General features: G+C 42.5%; 1 protein-coding gene across 1 annotated transcript; it reads right to left on the reverse strand.

The window, feature by feature from the left end:
- Positions 1–14,673: 14,673 nt before the first annotated feature.
- Positions 14,674–15,989, reverse strand: LOC134294083 (uncharacterized). The gene is made up of 2 exons (XM_062963959.1): positions 15,907–15,989; positions 14,674–15,783 (listed from the first exon to the last, which is right to left on the reverse strand). Exon 2 carries the CDS (start codon positions 15,781–15,783, stop codon positions 14,731–14,733), a length of 1,053 nt encoding a protein of 350 aa, XP_062820029.1. The 5' UTR covers positions 15,907–15,989; the 3' UTR covers positions 14,674–14,730.
- Between the last annotated feature and the right edge of the window lie 2,470 nt (positions 15,990–18,459).

Raw genomic sequence — 18,459 nt, forward strand, 5'->3', positions numbered from 1 at the left:
AACCGCAGGCCCTTTTTCTGTGGGGTTCCTCAAGGTTCTATTTTGTCCTCAGTGCTTCTTAACATATACATAAAAATGCTGGCAGAGGTCAACCGGAGTTTTGGAGTACAGTGCCACATGTATGCAGATGACACCCAGCTCTACTACTCCTTTCCACCTAATGCCAAGGAAGCTGTCCTGATCCTAAAACAGTGCCTGTCATCAGTAATGGACTGGATGAAGGCAAACTAATTGAAACTTAATCCAGACAAGTCAGAAATACTCCTGGTCAGTTGGAAGGCAGGCCAGGGAACAGGGATTCAGCCTGTGCTGGATGGGGTTATATTCCCCCTGAAGACATAGATTTGTAGTTTGGGGGTCCCTCCTGGATTTGGCATTGAACCTGGAGGCTCAGGTGTCAGTGGCAGCTGGGAGGGCCTTTGCACATTTAAAACTTGTGCACCAACTGAGCACGTTCCTTGAGAAGCCAGATCCGGCCATGGTGGTGCATGTCTTAGTTACAGCCTATCTGGATTACTGTAACACGCTCTATGTGGAGCTGCCTCTGAAGAGTGCTCAGAAACCTCAGCTCATCCAAAGAACTACAGCCAGGTTGCTCACTGGGACTGGGTACAGGGAGGGGACAACCCCCCTGTTGCAGCAGCTCCACTGGCTGCCAGTCTGTTACCGGGCACAATTCAAAGTGATGATTATGACCTTTAAAGCCCTAGTCAGTTCAGGTCCAGACTATTTGGCTGACTGCATACCCTTATACCTGTGGTTCTCAACCTGTGAGTCCCCAAATGTTTTAGCCTTCAGCTCCCTGCCCAGGAAAGCCAGAATGGTCCCCTCATTGCTGTCCTTCCTGCGGCAGGCTAAAACCTTTTTATTTAGACAGGCTTTTAAAGAGGAAGGTGTTTAAGATCAATTCAGGGGTGCTGTGGTTTTTAACTTTGAATTTGTTGTAATGATTTTTAAGTGGGAATTTTTAAATACTATTTTAATATTGTTTTAATGTTCATATATTTGTATATTTTAAATGGCTATGCTGATGCTTTTATGTTAAGCGACTTTGAGTTCCCTGGGGAGATAAAGTGAGGTATAAATAATAATAATAATAATAATAATAATAATAATAATAATAATAATAATAATAATAATAATAATATCCCAGAGAGACCATATTAATCAACAAATCCACAAATAATCCAATCTGTGAAATTTAAACTTGCAAATTAGAGGGCTGACTGTACTCACATGTTCAAAAATGTGTTATATGGATTTTTTGTCTCAGGTGCTATTGTATCATGGAAGGCTAGCAATCCTAAGTCAAAGTGGAGACATTGATTTCCTCTCTTGACTCGTTTCTAAAAAAGAAATCAAATTCCTACAAAGACTGTATTTGTTACTCATTTGCAGTTGCTCTTTGTTCACCAGGCTACAGAACATTTTAGCACCTACAGTAGAGTCTCACTTATCCAAGACTCGCTTATCCAACGTTCTGGATTATCCAATGCATTTTTGTAGTCAATGTTTTCAATACATCGTGATATTTTGGTGCTAAATTCGTAAATACAGTAATTAATACATAGCATTACTGTGTATTGAACTACTTTTTCTGTCAAATTTGTTGTATAACATGATGTTTTGGTGTTTAATTTGTAAAATCATAACCTAATTTGATGTTTAATGGGCTTTTCCTTAATCCCTCCTTATTATCCAACATATTCGCTTATCCAACGTTCTGTCGGCCCGTTTATATTGGATAAGTGAGACTCTACTGAATCTGCTTTTCATGTTGTAAACTGCACACAATTCATTTTTCAGGTTGTTCTTGGGATTCAAATGCAGTGAAAAGATAAGCTTGCAAAAAAAAACTGAGCTTGAACAAATGAAATATTCACATGGCATCATTTGTTAGCAAATCTAAATTGAGCTTTCTTTCCCTTTTCTAGCAAAAGTAACAACGTGGGGTAAAATGCCCAGACAGCTCAACAAATAACTAAACAAAGAAATGTGAGTAAGAAGATATATTCTCCTATGTTTCTATGTTCTTGAACATCAAATCTCCTGGTCCAGTACCACAATGGGATTGTGATCTCCCTCTTTGGTTTTCTGTAGATACAAATATATTATCAGGGAAGCTGTGATCTTCCATCATAAGGGCACTGCAATGCTAACTGCTGAAGGGCATTTGATTTTGCTACATCAGAATAGGGATTTGAAACTATTGATGCCTCAAGAACATAGGACTTCCATAAAAGGCATTTTACTTTCATGGTGTTTCTGATGTTAAATGGAACATTCCTCTTATTCTCAGCTAATATATTTGGCAGCCCCCCCCCCCCCCCCGCTCAATTTATGGTTATGTCAGAAAACCCTAGGATGTGATTTTTAAATCACTTCTACCACCATTGCAACTGCTACTGACATTGACAAGGGAGAGTGCATTTTTAGTGTCCGCCCTGACCCTGTGGAACATCCTCCCAAAAGAAATTAAAACACCCCCCCCTTTCTTCTTTCAAGAACCAATTAAAAACTTTCCTTTTCAAATAGGTCTTTAGTGAAGGAAACTAAGCTGGAGTGATAAGAAAGACCATAATGTTTATGGACTGGAACAAAGTGCAATATGACCTGACATGATGCCACAAGAATGGGAATGTATATTATTGTTGTTTTAAACTGTTTATTTTATGATGTTTTGTAGTTTTTATCGATGTACTTGCCCTATTGTTTACATTATTTTAATATGTTGTGAGCCACTTTGGGTGCCATGAGGGAGAAAAGCGGGATATAAATAAAGATTTATTTTATTATGACACAGCAAACAAGATAGATATGCTGGATTTCGTATCACAAGTCGAACACTTCCCAAGTGTCTAGGACTGTAAGATGTATTTTCGGATGATGCGTGCAGATCCCAGTAGGGTGACCTTTTGCAGTTGGCAGATCGTAATTTTGTCAATGTCTATTGTTTCGAAATGCCAGCTGAAATCTTTTGGCACGGCACCCAACGTGCCGATCACCACTGGGTGATCGGCACATTATTATTATTATTATTATTATTATTATTATTATTATTATTATTATTATCATTATTGTTATCATTATTGTCATTGTTATTATTATTGTTATTATTATTATCATTATTATCATTATTTTTATTATTAGTAAATCTCTGTGCTAGCCTTTCACTATTTTAAAGCCTATAGAATCATAAAATGAAAGACTCCTGGAGTTGGAAGACACTACATGTGCCATCCAGTCCAACTCCATGCCATGCACAAAAACACTATCAAAGCACACCTGGCAGATAGTCATCCAGCCTCTGCTTAAAAACCCTCAGAGAAGGAGATCCACCACACTCTGAGGCAGCACATGTCACTTTGTAATCAACACAAGATGTTCACACAGCAGGAGAGACCTTTTTGACTATAGTGGCATGTTGTCAACATCTTTTGGACACATATAGACTGTAATTCCATTATGATTTTGCATTATATTTTCAAAGTGCTGTGAAACATTATCAGTATGCATAATATTATAAAATACTTCTTTGTACTTCCATTTATTTATTCAGTTGTAATAATATTATATAGATGACTTGTGTTTATTCTTGTTTTATAATCAGATATTGAAAACAACCAATGCTCTCAAAGTCTTGATACTTTGAAGAAGTCTTGTTTTCATGTCATTCTCCCTGTGAAGTGGACACACTCAACCAAGTACAGATTGCATTTAGAAACCCATGTGCCCAGTGAGATATCTTGTGTGACAGCATTGCTATCTATGCCATAACTGATCCACTTCACCTTTGCATGTAATGATAGTGAACAGGGTAGGCTGGATGAAGACTGAAGAGTCAAAATTCAAACACTATGAAGAGTTTGAAATAATCAACTTGATCTTAACATAAGACACTTGTAAATCATAAGTTACTATAGTGATAGTGCACTAAGAGGTCATTCACTTCCTCCATTGTATGGCTTGTTAAATCATGAGAAACCAAACGTTCCGGATAATTTGACATTGAATCAGCCTAAACTGCTGTTGCTAGGTTTCATTTTGCAAATCACTAATATTTAAGATCTAACAAAAGACTCCAAAGATGTGCAAATATCATTGCATTATGGCAACACATAATGTAATCATCATGTTTTTGGAAAGATTTTTATACAATATTGGGCACATCTTGATTTTTTTTTAAAAAAAATCCTAAAACCCCTTTTAAATTTAACACAAGCATTAGTAGAAGAACTACAGCAGACATGGCACATGGGGATAACATATCTTGAGTTAATGTATGAAAAACTGATTAATTTATGTATCCATCCTGTGTGAAAAAATGTACTTCTTAAACACTTCACTGCTCCTGCATCTTACTTTTATTGGCAACTGACAATGATGTCAGCTTATGGAGACCCTATGCATGAGAAATCAAGTCACCCAATCGATAGATCAGATCTTGCACATCTAGAGCTATGGTTCCCTTGACTGGGTCGCAATGTGGTCTTCCTTTTTTCCTACTGCCTCCTACTTTACCAAGAATTATAATAAAAGTTGTTTTAAACTTATCAATAAACCACAACTAACACATTTGACAGCATAAAAAACTAACAGTTCCATACACTGCCTAGAACAAGAATGAGAATCACGTGATCTTTCAGAGGAGTTGGAATGCAATGCCCTTCATACCATGTTTCCCTGAAAATAAGACAATGTCTTATATTAATTTTTGCTCCTAAATATGTGCTAGGTCTTATTTTCAGGGGATGTCTTATTTTTCCATGAAGGAGAATTCTCATTTATTGTTGAACAAAAAAATGAACATTTATTCTATACTGTACCATAGTTGTCATCCCAAACAAGCATGACCAGACAAACTGTGAATCCTATCAGGAATCTCTTGTTACTACCATTATTTCCATGTACAGCAATCTATGGTATGTACATTTTCTGATCCTACATGCTCTGGTGTTCTGTTTGGCGGGCATGCTTCCAAACAAAAACTTTGCTAGGTCTTACTTTCAAGGCCTTATATTTAGCAATTCAGCAAAACCTCTAGTAGGTCTTATTTTCAGGGGATGTCTTATTTTCGGGAAAACAGAGTACTTAGCCAACTTAGCTAATGGTTTTAGTAACACAGAGAATTGAAGTCAAACACCAATAGGAAAGCATCATGACCTAGAGAGGCTTAAAAGACAAGTAGGGCTGTAATTCTATGGATGTTTACATGGGAGTACATTCCACTGAAATACCATCAGTTGTTCACATTTGCAAGTTTGATTATACATTAGAGTCTTGCTTATCTAACATAAGTGGGTAGGCAGAACATTGGATACTTACGGAAAAGCCTATTAAATGTCAAATTACGTTATGATTTTACAAATTAAGCACCAAAATATCATTTATTACAAGTCTGCCAATTTTTTTGGGAACATGGCTACACTTGTGTTGTTGTTGGGTACGTTGGCCCACTGCACATTGCTGCCTAGAAAAACAGCTGTGGATCCGGACGGGAGGCAGACTGCATTGGATAATACAGAATGTTAGATGAGTGAAGGTTGGATAAGCAAGACTCTACTGTATTTGCAGTTTTAATTACTATGGTCTCTCTAGAAATATCTGGAAGCTGATCATAGAACTGGGACACCTGGAGTAGTGTTTCCTCAGGGGTTTCCAAAAACTTTTTTTATTTGTTTTTTCCACATTTGCAGGTATGCTTCACCCCGAACCCCAGTAAATGTGGGGGGGGGGGGGGGCTGGCAGCAGTGGAATGTTATAATTACGGTGCTTAGAATTGCTGTATGAATGGTGCCACTATGATCCAACTTGAGTTTGTTAAGGCTGGGATTTTCCCTGTGCCAATATACATGCTATAATAGTGACCTGTCTTTGATCGCACAAGGTTCTAATGAATCAATCAAAATCAAGCACTCTCTGCAGGGAGCATAATCATCCAAACTGTGAAGCAGAGCCCTGCTATTGATCTTTTATTAATCAAATCTCCCCTTTAGCACCAGCCTAGCATTATACTCCTTCCATCCCTTTCTGAGCTCTCGCCCTACAGCAATGACATCTGGAGCCATTGTTACGATATTGACAACATTCTTATTAAACCGTTCCATTACCATACATTATCAAACTACAGCCATTGACAACATGACAGCAAGAGCGGTCCGTGTCTTTTAGCCTATTATGAAATGCTGACATAACTCTCCCTCCAGTTCTACTAGAACAACAGCACTGGATAATGAGAGATATTAAATAACGACTCGTTATTTTAAACTCGCCACTGCTGGCTGGTTTCAGAATTGACAGATTAGCTATATTTCAGTGCTACCAGAAGTTTATAAAAATAATGGCATTTTGAAGAAAAAAACAAGTCTTCTGAAAGCTAGATTTTAGAAATAGCATGTCTAGCAAAGCTGAAGCAGGGGAAATGGAGAAAACAGAATCTGTTTTTCCTGAATATAAATTTGCTGGGAGCAATTATAAACTAGGAAGTGATGAAGGAGATGTGGAATATAAAAGAGTTGTGCGCGGTATATGTTTCATCTGTTTAATTTGTGCATTTGTTTTGTATCGTCCATTCAGATGCATGAAATGAAAGACACAATTTTTGGATGAAACAAATGGCCAAAAGAAAGAGAAAGCTACACGGGCACCATGTTTGCTTTCATTTTTGGGCGAAGTAACAATAGTCACCCTTAGGGACCCTAAGCAGGTACTGACAGAGGGCTGCTTTCCCATTACAGCTGATGTGTGCCAAAGGGAGCTAATAATAATATTAATATTAGTAACAATAGTTACTCTGGGACCCTAAGTAGGGTCTGACAGAGGGCTGCTTTCCCATTACAGCTGATGTGTGCCAATGGGTGTTAATAATAATATTAATATTAATAACAATATTTACTCTGTGGGGCTAAGCAGGGTCTGACTGAGGGCTGCATTCCCATTACAGCTGATGTGTTCTTCCAGTGGCGGTGTTAGGTTCCCACAAAGGCCAGCTGCCCCAGTGAAGGAGGAGGAGGAGGAGGAGGAGGAGGAAGTGCTTCCTCAGAGCTATGGCTCATATTTTAGCTGTCATGGTCAACTCACTGGGAGAAGGGATGGAAATGCATTTAAAGGGGATTTTATTTATAAAAAGGAAAAAAAATCGCTATAAATCGGGGAAGATCCAAACATTTTAAAAGTTGGTGGGCTAAAAGGGGTTGTTATGCCCTCTGTGTGTGGTGAATTTCACCCCTTTAGCCCTAGAACTGAGCAGGAGGTGAGCCTCTGAAGCCCTCCCATAACAGCCAATAGTCCAAATTTTTTTCGTAAGCGAGACAAAAATTCTATTCGTATAGGCACCCCGTTTTCGGAAACAGGGACAAATATGAAAATGAGACAAAAAAATGAAACTAAACAAAACAAACAATGGTTCCATACTCTACTAGAATATAACCTTTTTTCTGTCTTCTATTTTCATAATATTTGCTGTCTGTCATCGTTCCCTGTCAATGGGGTTTAGAATAGTTATCTGGAAATAATTGGTGTATCTTACGTTATCTGATGTAGAAGACTGGCAGCCCCTCCCACTCCCCCCTAAATGCACTAAGAACTGGCCCAACATTTATGTCCACTGTATACAACTTATTCTTACTTTCCTAGCAATTTTATGCCTATTACAGCTAGTGGATCAAGGACTGACATTCATTCACAGACTACTATTTTGTTGTACATTGAAAGGTTGTTTGAGCTAGAAGTTTGAAACAGAGACAGAATGGCTGAGGTGTGTGATAGCAGCTTTGTGATACTTCCTCGTTCTTCAGTAATTTTTTAAAAAGCGATTCCCAGTCCTCTACCAATATTTTTTTCTTGGATTGAGTATGCATGCATTCCACACACTCCTTGTATTCTCTTTGACAAGTTGAAGAGGGAAAAGAGATTGAACTGGTGTCCCATTCAAAATGACATGACTTCAGTCCATGGGACTTACCCTTTTTTCCCTTTAGCTTTGTATCTTGTCCCCTCACACCCCACATTTATTGTGAAGGTTCCTCCAGTTCTATGAAGCACATTTCAGTTTTGGTATGTAAATGATAGTATCAGGAAGGGCAATTCATTCCACCATGCAGTCCATTTTGCTGGTGATCAGAAACTACTGGATTCATCTGCTTAAATCCATACACATAATAAAAGTGAAAATGTGTATGTGTGTATGTGGCAAAGGTGTCCACTTACACAGATTCTCACCTCCACGAACAGTTGTGTTCCCACTGAGCAGGAGATATCCATGACCCTTCCTCCACTGACATTGCATGTAGACCAAACCCTGACAGTGCCCTCCACAAACACCATACTACCCCCCACCCAAGTGAAGGCTTTCATGGGGGGACAATTTCATCCTAAATGATCTGTTTTTTTCCTCCAGAATGGGCATCCCAAGGTTCCTTTCTCTCTTCATTGGTGTGAAATTTCCATGACCCTGCCCACTGCCTCTCCCATAACCCTTTCCTAACCTTTCGTATAACACACAGCAAACAGAGGAATTGATCAGCAACCGAACTAGAGGTTTGGGGAGAATTCACCATGATTTATAGAAATTGTACTTGACCTACATCCAAAGAGCACTGTGAACCCAACCAACAATGGATATGGACCAAACTGGCCATGGATGACGGGAATTGCAGTACCTTCATCTACTTCCAGAGACCACTGCTACTCCCACAAATGACAGACCTGGACCAAACTTGGCACACAGACCCCCCCCCCCAATGACCAACAGAGCATACTGGAAATGTTTGGGGGAAATTGATCTTGATGGGAGTTATAGCCCACCTATATCCAGAGAAACTGTGACCCCCACTGACAATGGACTAGGACCAAACTTGGCACAGAATAGCCCCATGATCAACTTAACATACTTTAGGGGTTTGTGGGAATGGACCTTGATTTCAGAAGCTGTACTTCACTTGCATCTAGCAATACTGTGACCCTCACCAACAATGGATCGGGATCACACTTGGCACAGAGAAGCCCCATGAGCAACTGAACATAGTGCAGGGGTTTGTGGGAATTGATCTTGATTTTGGAAGTTGTAGTTCACCTGCATCCAGAGAAACAGTGACCCTCACCAACAATGGACTGTGACCATACCAGGCACAGAGAAGCCCCGTGACCAACTGAACACACTGCAGAGGTTTGGGAGAATGGACCTTGATTTTGGGAGTTGTAGTTCACCTGCATCCACAAAGCACTGAACCCAGCTGATGTCAGATCTGTACCAAACTTGGCACACAGACTCAACATGCCAACTATGCATATGGGCCTGGTTTGGAGGCGATTGACCTCAAATCTGGGAGTTGTAGTTTACCCTTATCCAGAGAGCACTGAACCCAGCACACAATAGATCTGGACCAAACTTGGCACACAGACCCAACATGGCCAACTGGGAATACTGTCAGGGTTTGGGGTGATTGCCCTGAGAACACAGCCAACAACGGATCTGGACCAAACTTCAGTGATATTACCTAACATCTCAAAACAACAATGTCTTCTTCTTGGGGACCCACGCACCGCTGGGTCCCCAAGCAAGTTAAAAATAAAAACCCAATTCCATGGAGAATATGTTACCAACTGGACCACAATTATATGCAACTGCAATATGGCTGGATGCCTAGAAATGTATCCTTTCTAGAAATTTGCTAGGTCCTCTAATGCAACACTATGGTAACTTCTGCAATGAGTATATTGTTGAACTGCCTGGAGGACCTAGCTAATTACTAAAGAAAACATCCCCCACCATCCTCCTGGCATGAGTAAATGAAACCACGGCCTTGGATTCCACAGTTACGGGGGTCTTGCTGTGTGTGGTTTGGATCCTTACTATAACCTTGTCAACTCTTATGTTCAATTGAACAACAGAATACACAGAACACCAATTTATACTCTTGACAAAATACATTTTCCCCAATAGTATAGAACATTGTTTCCCCCCCCCCTATTTTCTATTTCCCCCCCTCCCCCTGTGTGATTGGAATAAAAAGTGCAATAAACATGTTAAAAGGGCTAATGAGTCCCAAGCAACCAGGTCCTCATCTTTGCAAGACATTTATGGGATGTAATTAGATAATTACTGCTAATTGGCATAATGGGAGGAAAGAATACCATGGGTGTATAAGAACAAAATAAGTTCTAACAGTGTGCTAAATCTCTGCTACTTAATCAGGCACCATGGGGGATAATGTATAATTTGCTATGAAGTGTGGAAAACTTCCTATTTCTTTTTTATAGTTTACAGTTTGTTGCTCTTAGTTTTCTGCTTAATACAATGTATGTGATTTAACTTTTTTTACCTGGTAGGTAAGAGAACTATTCTACATCAATTATTAAGATTCAAAATGAAGTGGGTATAATTTCCCATGTTTTTTTAATTGTTTGCTTTAGTTTCAAACACGTACAGTAGAGTCTCACTTATCCCACACTAACTTATCCAACGTTCTGGATTATCCAACACATTTTTGTAGTCGATGTTTTCAATAAATCGTGATATTTTGGTGCTAAATTCGTAAATACAGTAATTACTACATAGCATTATTTCGTATTGAACTACTTTTTCTGTCAAATTTGTTGTATAACATGATGTTTTGGTGGTTAATTTGTAAAATCATAACCTAATTTGATGTTTAATAGGCTTTTCCTTAATCTCTCCTTATTATCCAACATATCCACTTATCCAATGTTCTTCCGGCCCGTTTATGTTGGATAAGTGAGACTCTACTGTATATAAGAAATCCTCAACTAAGTTCTTCTCCAGTTTTTAAAAATGTATTTTAGTACCTATAAGTGTCCGCTCCTGGAAGGTGTAGGACCCAAGAAATAGGCTCACACCGCTGGTCGCAATGGAAAACTTTATTGAATCCGCCTTGCCAAGATGACTGCAAAAGCTTTTACTGACTCTCTTCCGCTTTTCCCCTCAGTATATGGGGTTGTTGCCTCCCCCCTCCTCCTTCTCCATCCACACCTCCCTTTCCTTTGGTCCTTTCCCACGTTTGAAGACCAGACCCTGTCATAAATCAGCCTATCCTGCCAAATGGTCTCCTTCCTCTGTCCTCTTGTAGTCAGGTTGCGAAAAGACCAGCTTTGATGATGCTGTTCTTTGTTGCACCCTGACATGACTCCCCCCTTCGGACGACGACCCTGCGGGGAGAGACAAAGTTCCGACAATCTAAGAACAACAGCAGCAGAATAAGCCAGGAGAAGGAAAGAAGAAGGAGAGAGAGAGTCCAACCCCCCCCCCTTTTCGGGATCATGGTCCAGGTTTATGGGGAAACTTTGTGTGAAACTGTTTTCTCAACTTCGGGGCTTTAACATGCTCTGCTGCTACCCATTCCGGGTGTAAGGTCTGTGAAGACCATTGGACCAAGTAGTACAGTTTCCCCCGAGACTTCTTGGAGTCCAGGATATCCTTGATTTCAAAATGGGTGTGTGCCCCCACCATAATGGGGACCGGATCTGCCCCCGGTTTACTCCATCTGTGAGTGTTTGGCGCTGGTTTCAGCAGGCTAACGTGAAACACTGGGTGCACCTTGCGCCATCTATGAGGCAATTGTAACCGTACTGTCACTGGGTTCACAACGGCCGAAATGGGAAAGGGACCAACATATCGTGGGCTCAGCTTCCGGGATGGTTGTGTGGATTTCAGGTGCTTTGTCGACAAGTACACTAACTCCCCCACTTTGTAGTCCGGTGGTGCTGTTCTCTTTCTATCTGCATATTTCTTGTAATCCACTTTGGCGGTGCGCAAGGCCTCCTGAACTGAAGGCCAAGCGGCAGCGATCTTCTCGCCCCAATTCCCTGGCTTCTCGTCAGAAGGCAACTCCTTTTGCAGTGCGGGGAATGGCGGAAAATCTCTGCCGTTCACAACTTTAAACGGAGAGACCCCAGTGGACGCGTGATCCGAATTGTTAATGCAATATTCGGCAAGTGGTAGCATCGAGGACCATTGATCTTGCTGGTACGTGCTGTAGCAACGGAGGAACTGCTGAAGGGTCTTCTGAACCCGTTCGGTGGCTCCGTCTGTTTCTGGATGGAAGGCTGTGCTCAGGGCCCTTTCAGTTCCTAAAATACCCAGGAAAGACTTCCAAAACCTCGATGTGAACTGAGAGCCCCTGTCACTTATGATCCGCTTGGGACACCCGTGCAGGCGGAACACGTGTTGCAGAAACAATTTGGCCAACTCGGGTGCCGTTGGAAGTCTCTTAAGGGCCACGAAGTGAGCTTGTTTGGAGAACAGGTCAATTATAGTCCAGATTGTGTTGAAACCGTTGCTGTTGGGCAGGTCTACCACAAAGTCCATAGCTATATCCGTCCACGGTCTCGAGGGGTCTGCTACTGATTGCAACAATCCTTCCGGTCTGCCCACCTTTTGTTTTGCCATAGCGCACACTGGGCATTCCTGCAAATAACCCTTTACATCCTTGCGTATGGTTGGCCACCAGAATTGTCTATTCAACAGTTTCAGAGTTTTTGTAAACCCAAAATGACCAGCGAGCTTGGAGTCGTGTGCTTGGGCCAGCACCCTCCCCCGAAGTTCCTCCGGTACATAGTATTTGGAACCGTGAGTCCACAATCCCCCTGTTTGAGACAGTTCATCCCTATGAGACTGGAGCCAGGGGTCTGCATCTGCAGCTAGCCTCAATTCCTGGGACAGTTCGTGTGGTTGACCACTAGGTGGGGGCTTTTCCTTCGCTGTTGCCCTTGTCTGCACCATCAAACCCAGCTGTTCTTTCGTGAACACAGTTCCGACTTCCCCCAGGGCCGAATAGTTTGCATCGGGCATTCGAGATAGGGCATCTGCCATCCTGTTCTGGGTCCCCGGAAAGAACTTCAGCTTAAAATTGAAACGGTTAAAGAACTGTGCCCATCGCAGTTGTTTTGCATTCAGCCTTTGAGGGGTACGTAAAGCTTGCAGATTCTTGTGATCAGTCCATACCTCAAATTGGGCCTCGGTTCCCTCCAAGAAATGCCTCCAATGGGATAGGGCAGCCTTCACTGCGAAGGCCTCCTTCTCCCACACCCGCCAATTCCGTTCCGTTTCCGTGAACTTTCTTGATAAATAAGCACACGGTCTTAGAGCACCCTCATCATCGGCCTGCAACAGTATTGCTCCATAGGCCGCCTCTGATGCATCACAATGAACCACGAAAGGTTTGTCCCGTTGGGCATGAACTAATATGGGTTGACTTGTGAACCTCCTTTTTAATTCCTCAAACGCCTCTTGGCACTCAGGCGTCCAGTTCAGCTTCGCACCCGGCGTCTTCGTCTTACGAGTCTCCCCCACTCCCTTAGTCTTTAGTAATTCTGTCAAAGGCAGAGACAGCTTGGCAAAGTCTTTGATGAACTGTCTATAGAAATTTGCAAAGCCTAGGAATCCCTGCAGCTGTCTTCGAGTCCTTGGAGGCTCCCACGCCAATACATCCTGCACCTTGGCGGGGTCCATAGCTATGCCTTTTGTGGAAATGCGGAACCCCAAGTAGTCTAACTCCGTTTTGTGGAATTCACACTTGGAGAGTTTAGCATAAAGCTGATTCTCCTTTAATCTCCGCAAGACTTCTCGAGTCAGCCTAATGTGTTCAGACAGTGATTTACTGTACAAAAGAATGTCATCGAGATATATAATAACCCCCTTATATAGCATGTCACGAAAGGTCTCATTTATGAACTGCATGAACACCTTTGGACCTCCGCACAAGCCAAAAGGTAAAACTTTAAAATGGTACTGCCCAAGGTGACAATTAAAAGCCGTTTTCCAACAGTCTTCATCTTTGATTCGAATCCTATAAAAAGCCTCCCGCAAGTCCAGTTTGGTAAAGATGCATGCCTCGCCCAATTGCGCCAACATCTCTGACATTAGGGGAAGCGGGTATTGGTTTGTGGTGGATATTGCGTTAAGACCTCTATAATCCACGACCAATCTTAGGCCGTCTGCTTTTGGCCTGAAAAATACTGGCGCTGCCATGGGGGACTGAGATGGCTCAATGAAGCCTCTCTCTATATTTTTGTCAATAAATTCTCTGAGTGCCCTTTTCTCTGGTTCCGACATTGCATAGAGTTTTGGCTTAGGTAGTTTGGCATTGGGGTCTATTTCAATTGCACAGTCCGTCTTCCTATGAGGGGGCAACTGGTCACACTCCTTCTCACTGAACACCTCTGCGAATTCATGGTAGACTCTGGGAACGCTTTCCAATGGTACCCCCTGTGACGTGGCTGCTATCGCCCCCTCTGGCTCCAGTACCTCTATGTCTTTCGGGGTACTCTCAAAATTGCAATTTCCACCCCAGAAAGTAAATGTCTCCCTTTTCCAGTCAATCTGAGGGTTTTGCCATCTCAGCCAAGGAACGCCCAAAATGACTGGCTGATGTGCCATTGTTGAAATCACAAATTGCAATGTCTCAGCATGAGAACCCATAGTCATTCTTAAAAACCCTGTTTTTTCTGTTACTGGGACTCCGTATGCTGGGGTTCCATCCAATTGTGCGAAGACTACTGGTGTCTTTAGTGGGTTTGGCTCCACCCCCAACCTGTTTGCTAGTTCGGGAGTAATTAGGCATCTCGTGCACCCACAGTCCAACATAGCATCTGCCTCTACCTGAATCCCTGTCTCTGGGTTCAACAGCCTCACTCTGACTCTCACAATGACACAATTTACTCTTCTCAACTCACCCCCGTCGCCCTCTGGTGGTTCGATCTGTTTCCGGGCGTTCAAAACAGATCCCAGTCGTTTCCCGGTAACTCCAGGTCCTCCGCTTCCTCCATCTCTTCTGCCTGAAGCTGCCCTGGGGCTAAAGCCGTTTCCGTTGCCATGGCAGCTTTCCCTTTTGCTAGTTTGGAGCTCTGGTGGGGTGGCTTCTGGCTGTGAAGCCTCTCTCCTTTTGTCTCCACGCCTGTCCCTTTCGGACACTGTGCTGCTCGATGTCCCTCGCGGCCGCAAGCGAAGCAGGCCCCCCTCCCTGCTCTCCTCTCCCTGCTGGTCGACCTTCCGCGACGAGGGGAGAAGCGCCGTGTTGCTGCTGTCGGGGGTTTGATTCTGTTGCTCTCCCTTGGACGACGAGAGATTTGCTGTTGGTCCACCTCCACGCGCCCCGCTAGCAAAATCCAGTCCTCCAAGTCTCTTGGATTTCCTCTGTGTAAAGCCCACTCGAGCACCTCAGAGCGTAAACCAGCCCTGAAATATTCCAGTTTGGTGGTGTCGGACCAGTCCCTGATCTTCCCCGCTGTGGCTTTAAATTCCAGGGCATATTCTGACACTGTCCTTCCTCCCTGGTATATCCTTTTGAGTTGGGCCTTCGCCCTCTCCTCTGCCAAAGGGTCTTCGAATCTCTCACGGAGGGCTCTTAGGAAATCCTCCAGGCAGGCTAGCTCCCGGGCACCAGTATCATACATCTGCATTAGCCAGTCTGCAGCTGCTTCTTTCAAGTTTGCCCCCACCATGTGGATTTTTGCGCTTTCTGAAGGGAATTGGTCCCCAAAATCCTCCATGAAGTGTCTTACGTTTGTAATGAAATAAGACAGCTGTTTGGGGTCCCCGTTGAACTTCACCCGAAATTCTCCCTTCCCAGGCATTTGGCTCCTTCCCGACAGGCCCGTGGGGAAAACTGATGTGCCCTGCTGAGGCATCTCATCCACATAGTCCTGTGGACCCTCCCCGGCAAAGGGACGGGGTTCAGTGCCTCTCCCGGGCAGCCCTCTCCTCTGCTCCCGTTGCTCGACTGTCGCCCTCCAGGACTCGTTTACCTGCCGCTGCATCAGATCCATCTGTCGAGAGAAAGTTTCAAACATTTTCTCCATCGCATCTAATCTCCTCTCCATCCTTGTCATCTCCGGGGCTCCCTCTCCGTCTCGCTGCCAATCGCCTCCCATCTGGATCTTCCGTCTCACCGTCACTCCCCTGCCTGCGGGTAACTGGGTGGAGGTCAGCGGCTTCCACGACGGGTCCGAGGGGTCTGTCCCCCCTTCGCTCAGTGCGGGCGATGGGTTCCTTTCCTCTCTCAACTCCTCTGCACCTCGAGGGTTCGCCTGTTCTTCTTCCAGGAAGAGGAATTCCTTCATGGTTTCTCCTCCATCAGGGTTCATGCTCTCACCGGAGAGACCTTTCCTCATGGGATGAGCCGAAAAAAAAGGGAGTAAAAGCTTAATGTCCGCTCCTGGAAGGTGTAGGACCCAAGAAATAGGCTCACACCGCTGGTCGCAATGGAAAACTTTATTGAATCCGCCTTGCCAAGATGACTGCAAAAGCTTTTACTGACTCTCTTCCGCTTTTCCCCTCAGTATATGGGGTTGTTGCCTCCCCCCTCCTCCTTCTCCATCCACACCTCCCTTTCCTTTGGTCCTTTCCCACGTTTGAAGACCAGACCCTGTCATAAATCAGCCTATCCTGCCAAATGGTCTCCTTCCTCTGTCCTCTTGTAGTCAGGTTGCGAAAAGACCAGCTTTGATGATGCTGTTCTTTGTTGCACCCTGACAATAAGTAGAAATTAAGATTAGAAGTTATGAATTTCCTCCAGCCTGTTTTCTCAATTGATATTCAATCTCTAGGAATCTATAATGCTAGTGTGCAGTTAAGGTATGGGGAAAATGTTTTCCACCAGATGTTGTTGGAATATAGTGTCCATCGTGCTTCACTCTTTGCTATGGCAACTAGCCTTGCTTGGACTTGCAGTTTGACAGCATACATAGGGATATATATTTCTCAGCCACTATAGGTACTGGGCCAGACAGCAATAATGTGTGTGTGTGTGTGTGTGTGTGTGTGTGTGTGTGTGTGTGTAAGGATGCGTATAGCTGATAGGAAGAAAATCAACTCATCTGAGATGTAGTACTGGAGAAGTGTTCTGCAGATACCATGAATGGCTAATAAGGAATCGCAGAGCAAATAAGTTTCGAACTCTCCCTAAAAGCTAAGATAGCTAAACTGAGACTGTTGTAATTTGGACATAATACAAGAAAAACTGATGTGATCACTAGAAAAGAGAATAATGCTTAGCAAGGTAAACAGCAATAGGAAAAGAGAAAGATCTCATTCCAGGTGAAGAGACTGAATCAAGGAAGCCACAATCCTCACTCTGCAATACTTGAGATTGACAATTGAGAACTTGGAAACGACTCATTCATAGGTCACAATATGTCAAAGGTGACTTGAAGGCAGTTAACAACAAAAATAATTTCCTTCCATTATATGAATAATAGTTGTGTGGTTATGGTAGGGTTGTAATACTTTGGTTCTTCAAGAACAAAAATAGCAAAGAGAAATTTTTCTTTATACGGTAAGAAAGATCTTTAAAATGCATTTTTCAAAGTTTTTTTTATTACAGTGTGGGACTTATTTTACACATAATTTGTATGTGATTGGTGTGTGTACAATGCTGCTTTTTCTGCACAGAAAATAGTATTTTTTGTGCATGAGGTAACATTTTAGCACTTCATTCTTGTCAGGCTATCTGATTCCAAGAAACATATTTTTCACATTTTTTCAATTTTTTAACTTTTCTTCCTACCTCTGGGATTCAAGTGTAGATTTCTAGGTGTATACATTTGTGAAATTTATCTTTAAAAATGAGGGAAACTCATTTCTTCTCACACATTTTCCAACATTGTGTCCTTGGTCCAGTGCTTCTACTATTAACAGCATTTTCTATTTCACTTAAGTGAGCAATATCTACATAAACACTGCCCAAAATCTGCCAACTGGAGAGTGTCAGCCAGTTCCTGGAAGCTTAAAGTGAATTGGATTATATGGCTGTGTGGACTCAGATAATCAAGTTCAAAGCAGATATTGTGGATTATCTGCCTTGATATTCTGCATTATATGGTTGTGTGGAAGGCCCCTCAGGGAATAATTTCTTCTGACCTGGCCTATTTCTATAGACCAGTGGTTCTTAACCTGGAGTCCCCAGATGTTTTTGGCCGACAACTCCCAGAAATCCCAGCCAGTTTACCAGCTGTTAGGATTTCTGGGAGTTGAAGACCAAAAACATCTGGGGACCCCTGGTTGAGAACCACTGCTCTAGACTCTTTATGAATTGTTTCTTGGAGTTCTTTCCAAAACCAAACTAAACAAATTCACACACAATAACGTTCATAAATTGACTACATAAATATAAGGGGAAATATTTGTTCTCCTACATATGGGAACAAATATCTCCTAATTCTTTTCCATTGAGCATGTTACCTTGGGATGAAGGGAACTAAATTCTCATACATTGAAATGCTCCTCTTTCACTTTCTCTTCTAGTGAAGAGCTACCAATTCATATCACGAATAGCACAAGGTTGGCCCACACACAATTTAACCACTTTTGTAAGCATGAGCCAAGATCTAAAATTTTTGAAACGTATCAGGTTCAAAACTTTACTTTTTAAATATGGATCCATTAAATATTTTAAAATTAAGAGCTTGCTCTACCATAATCCATACCAAGAAGAATACCCTCCA

Source organism: Anolis carolinensis, chromosome 1 (assembly GCF_035594765.1).
Source record: "Anolis carolinensis isolate JA03-04 chromosome 1, rAnoCar3.1.pri, whole genome shotgun sequence".
In the NCBI taxonomy this organism is placed as follows: domain Eukaryota; kingdom Metazoa; phylum Chordata; class Lepidosauria; order Squamata; family Dactyloidae; genus Anolis; species Anolis carolinensis.

Bases quoted from the DNA above. Each gene is read 5' to 3' on its own strand.
- LOC134294083 (XM_062963959.1), bottom strand. From the start codon at position 15,783: ATGGATCTGATGCAGCGGCAGGTAAACGAGTCCTGGAGGGCGACAGTC.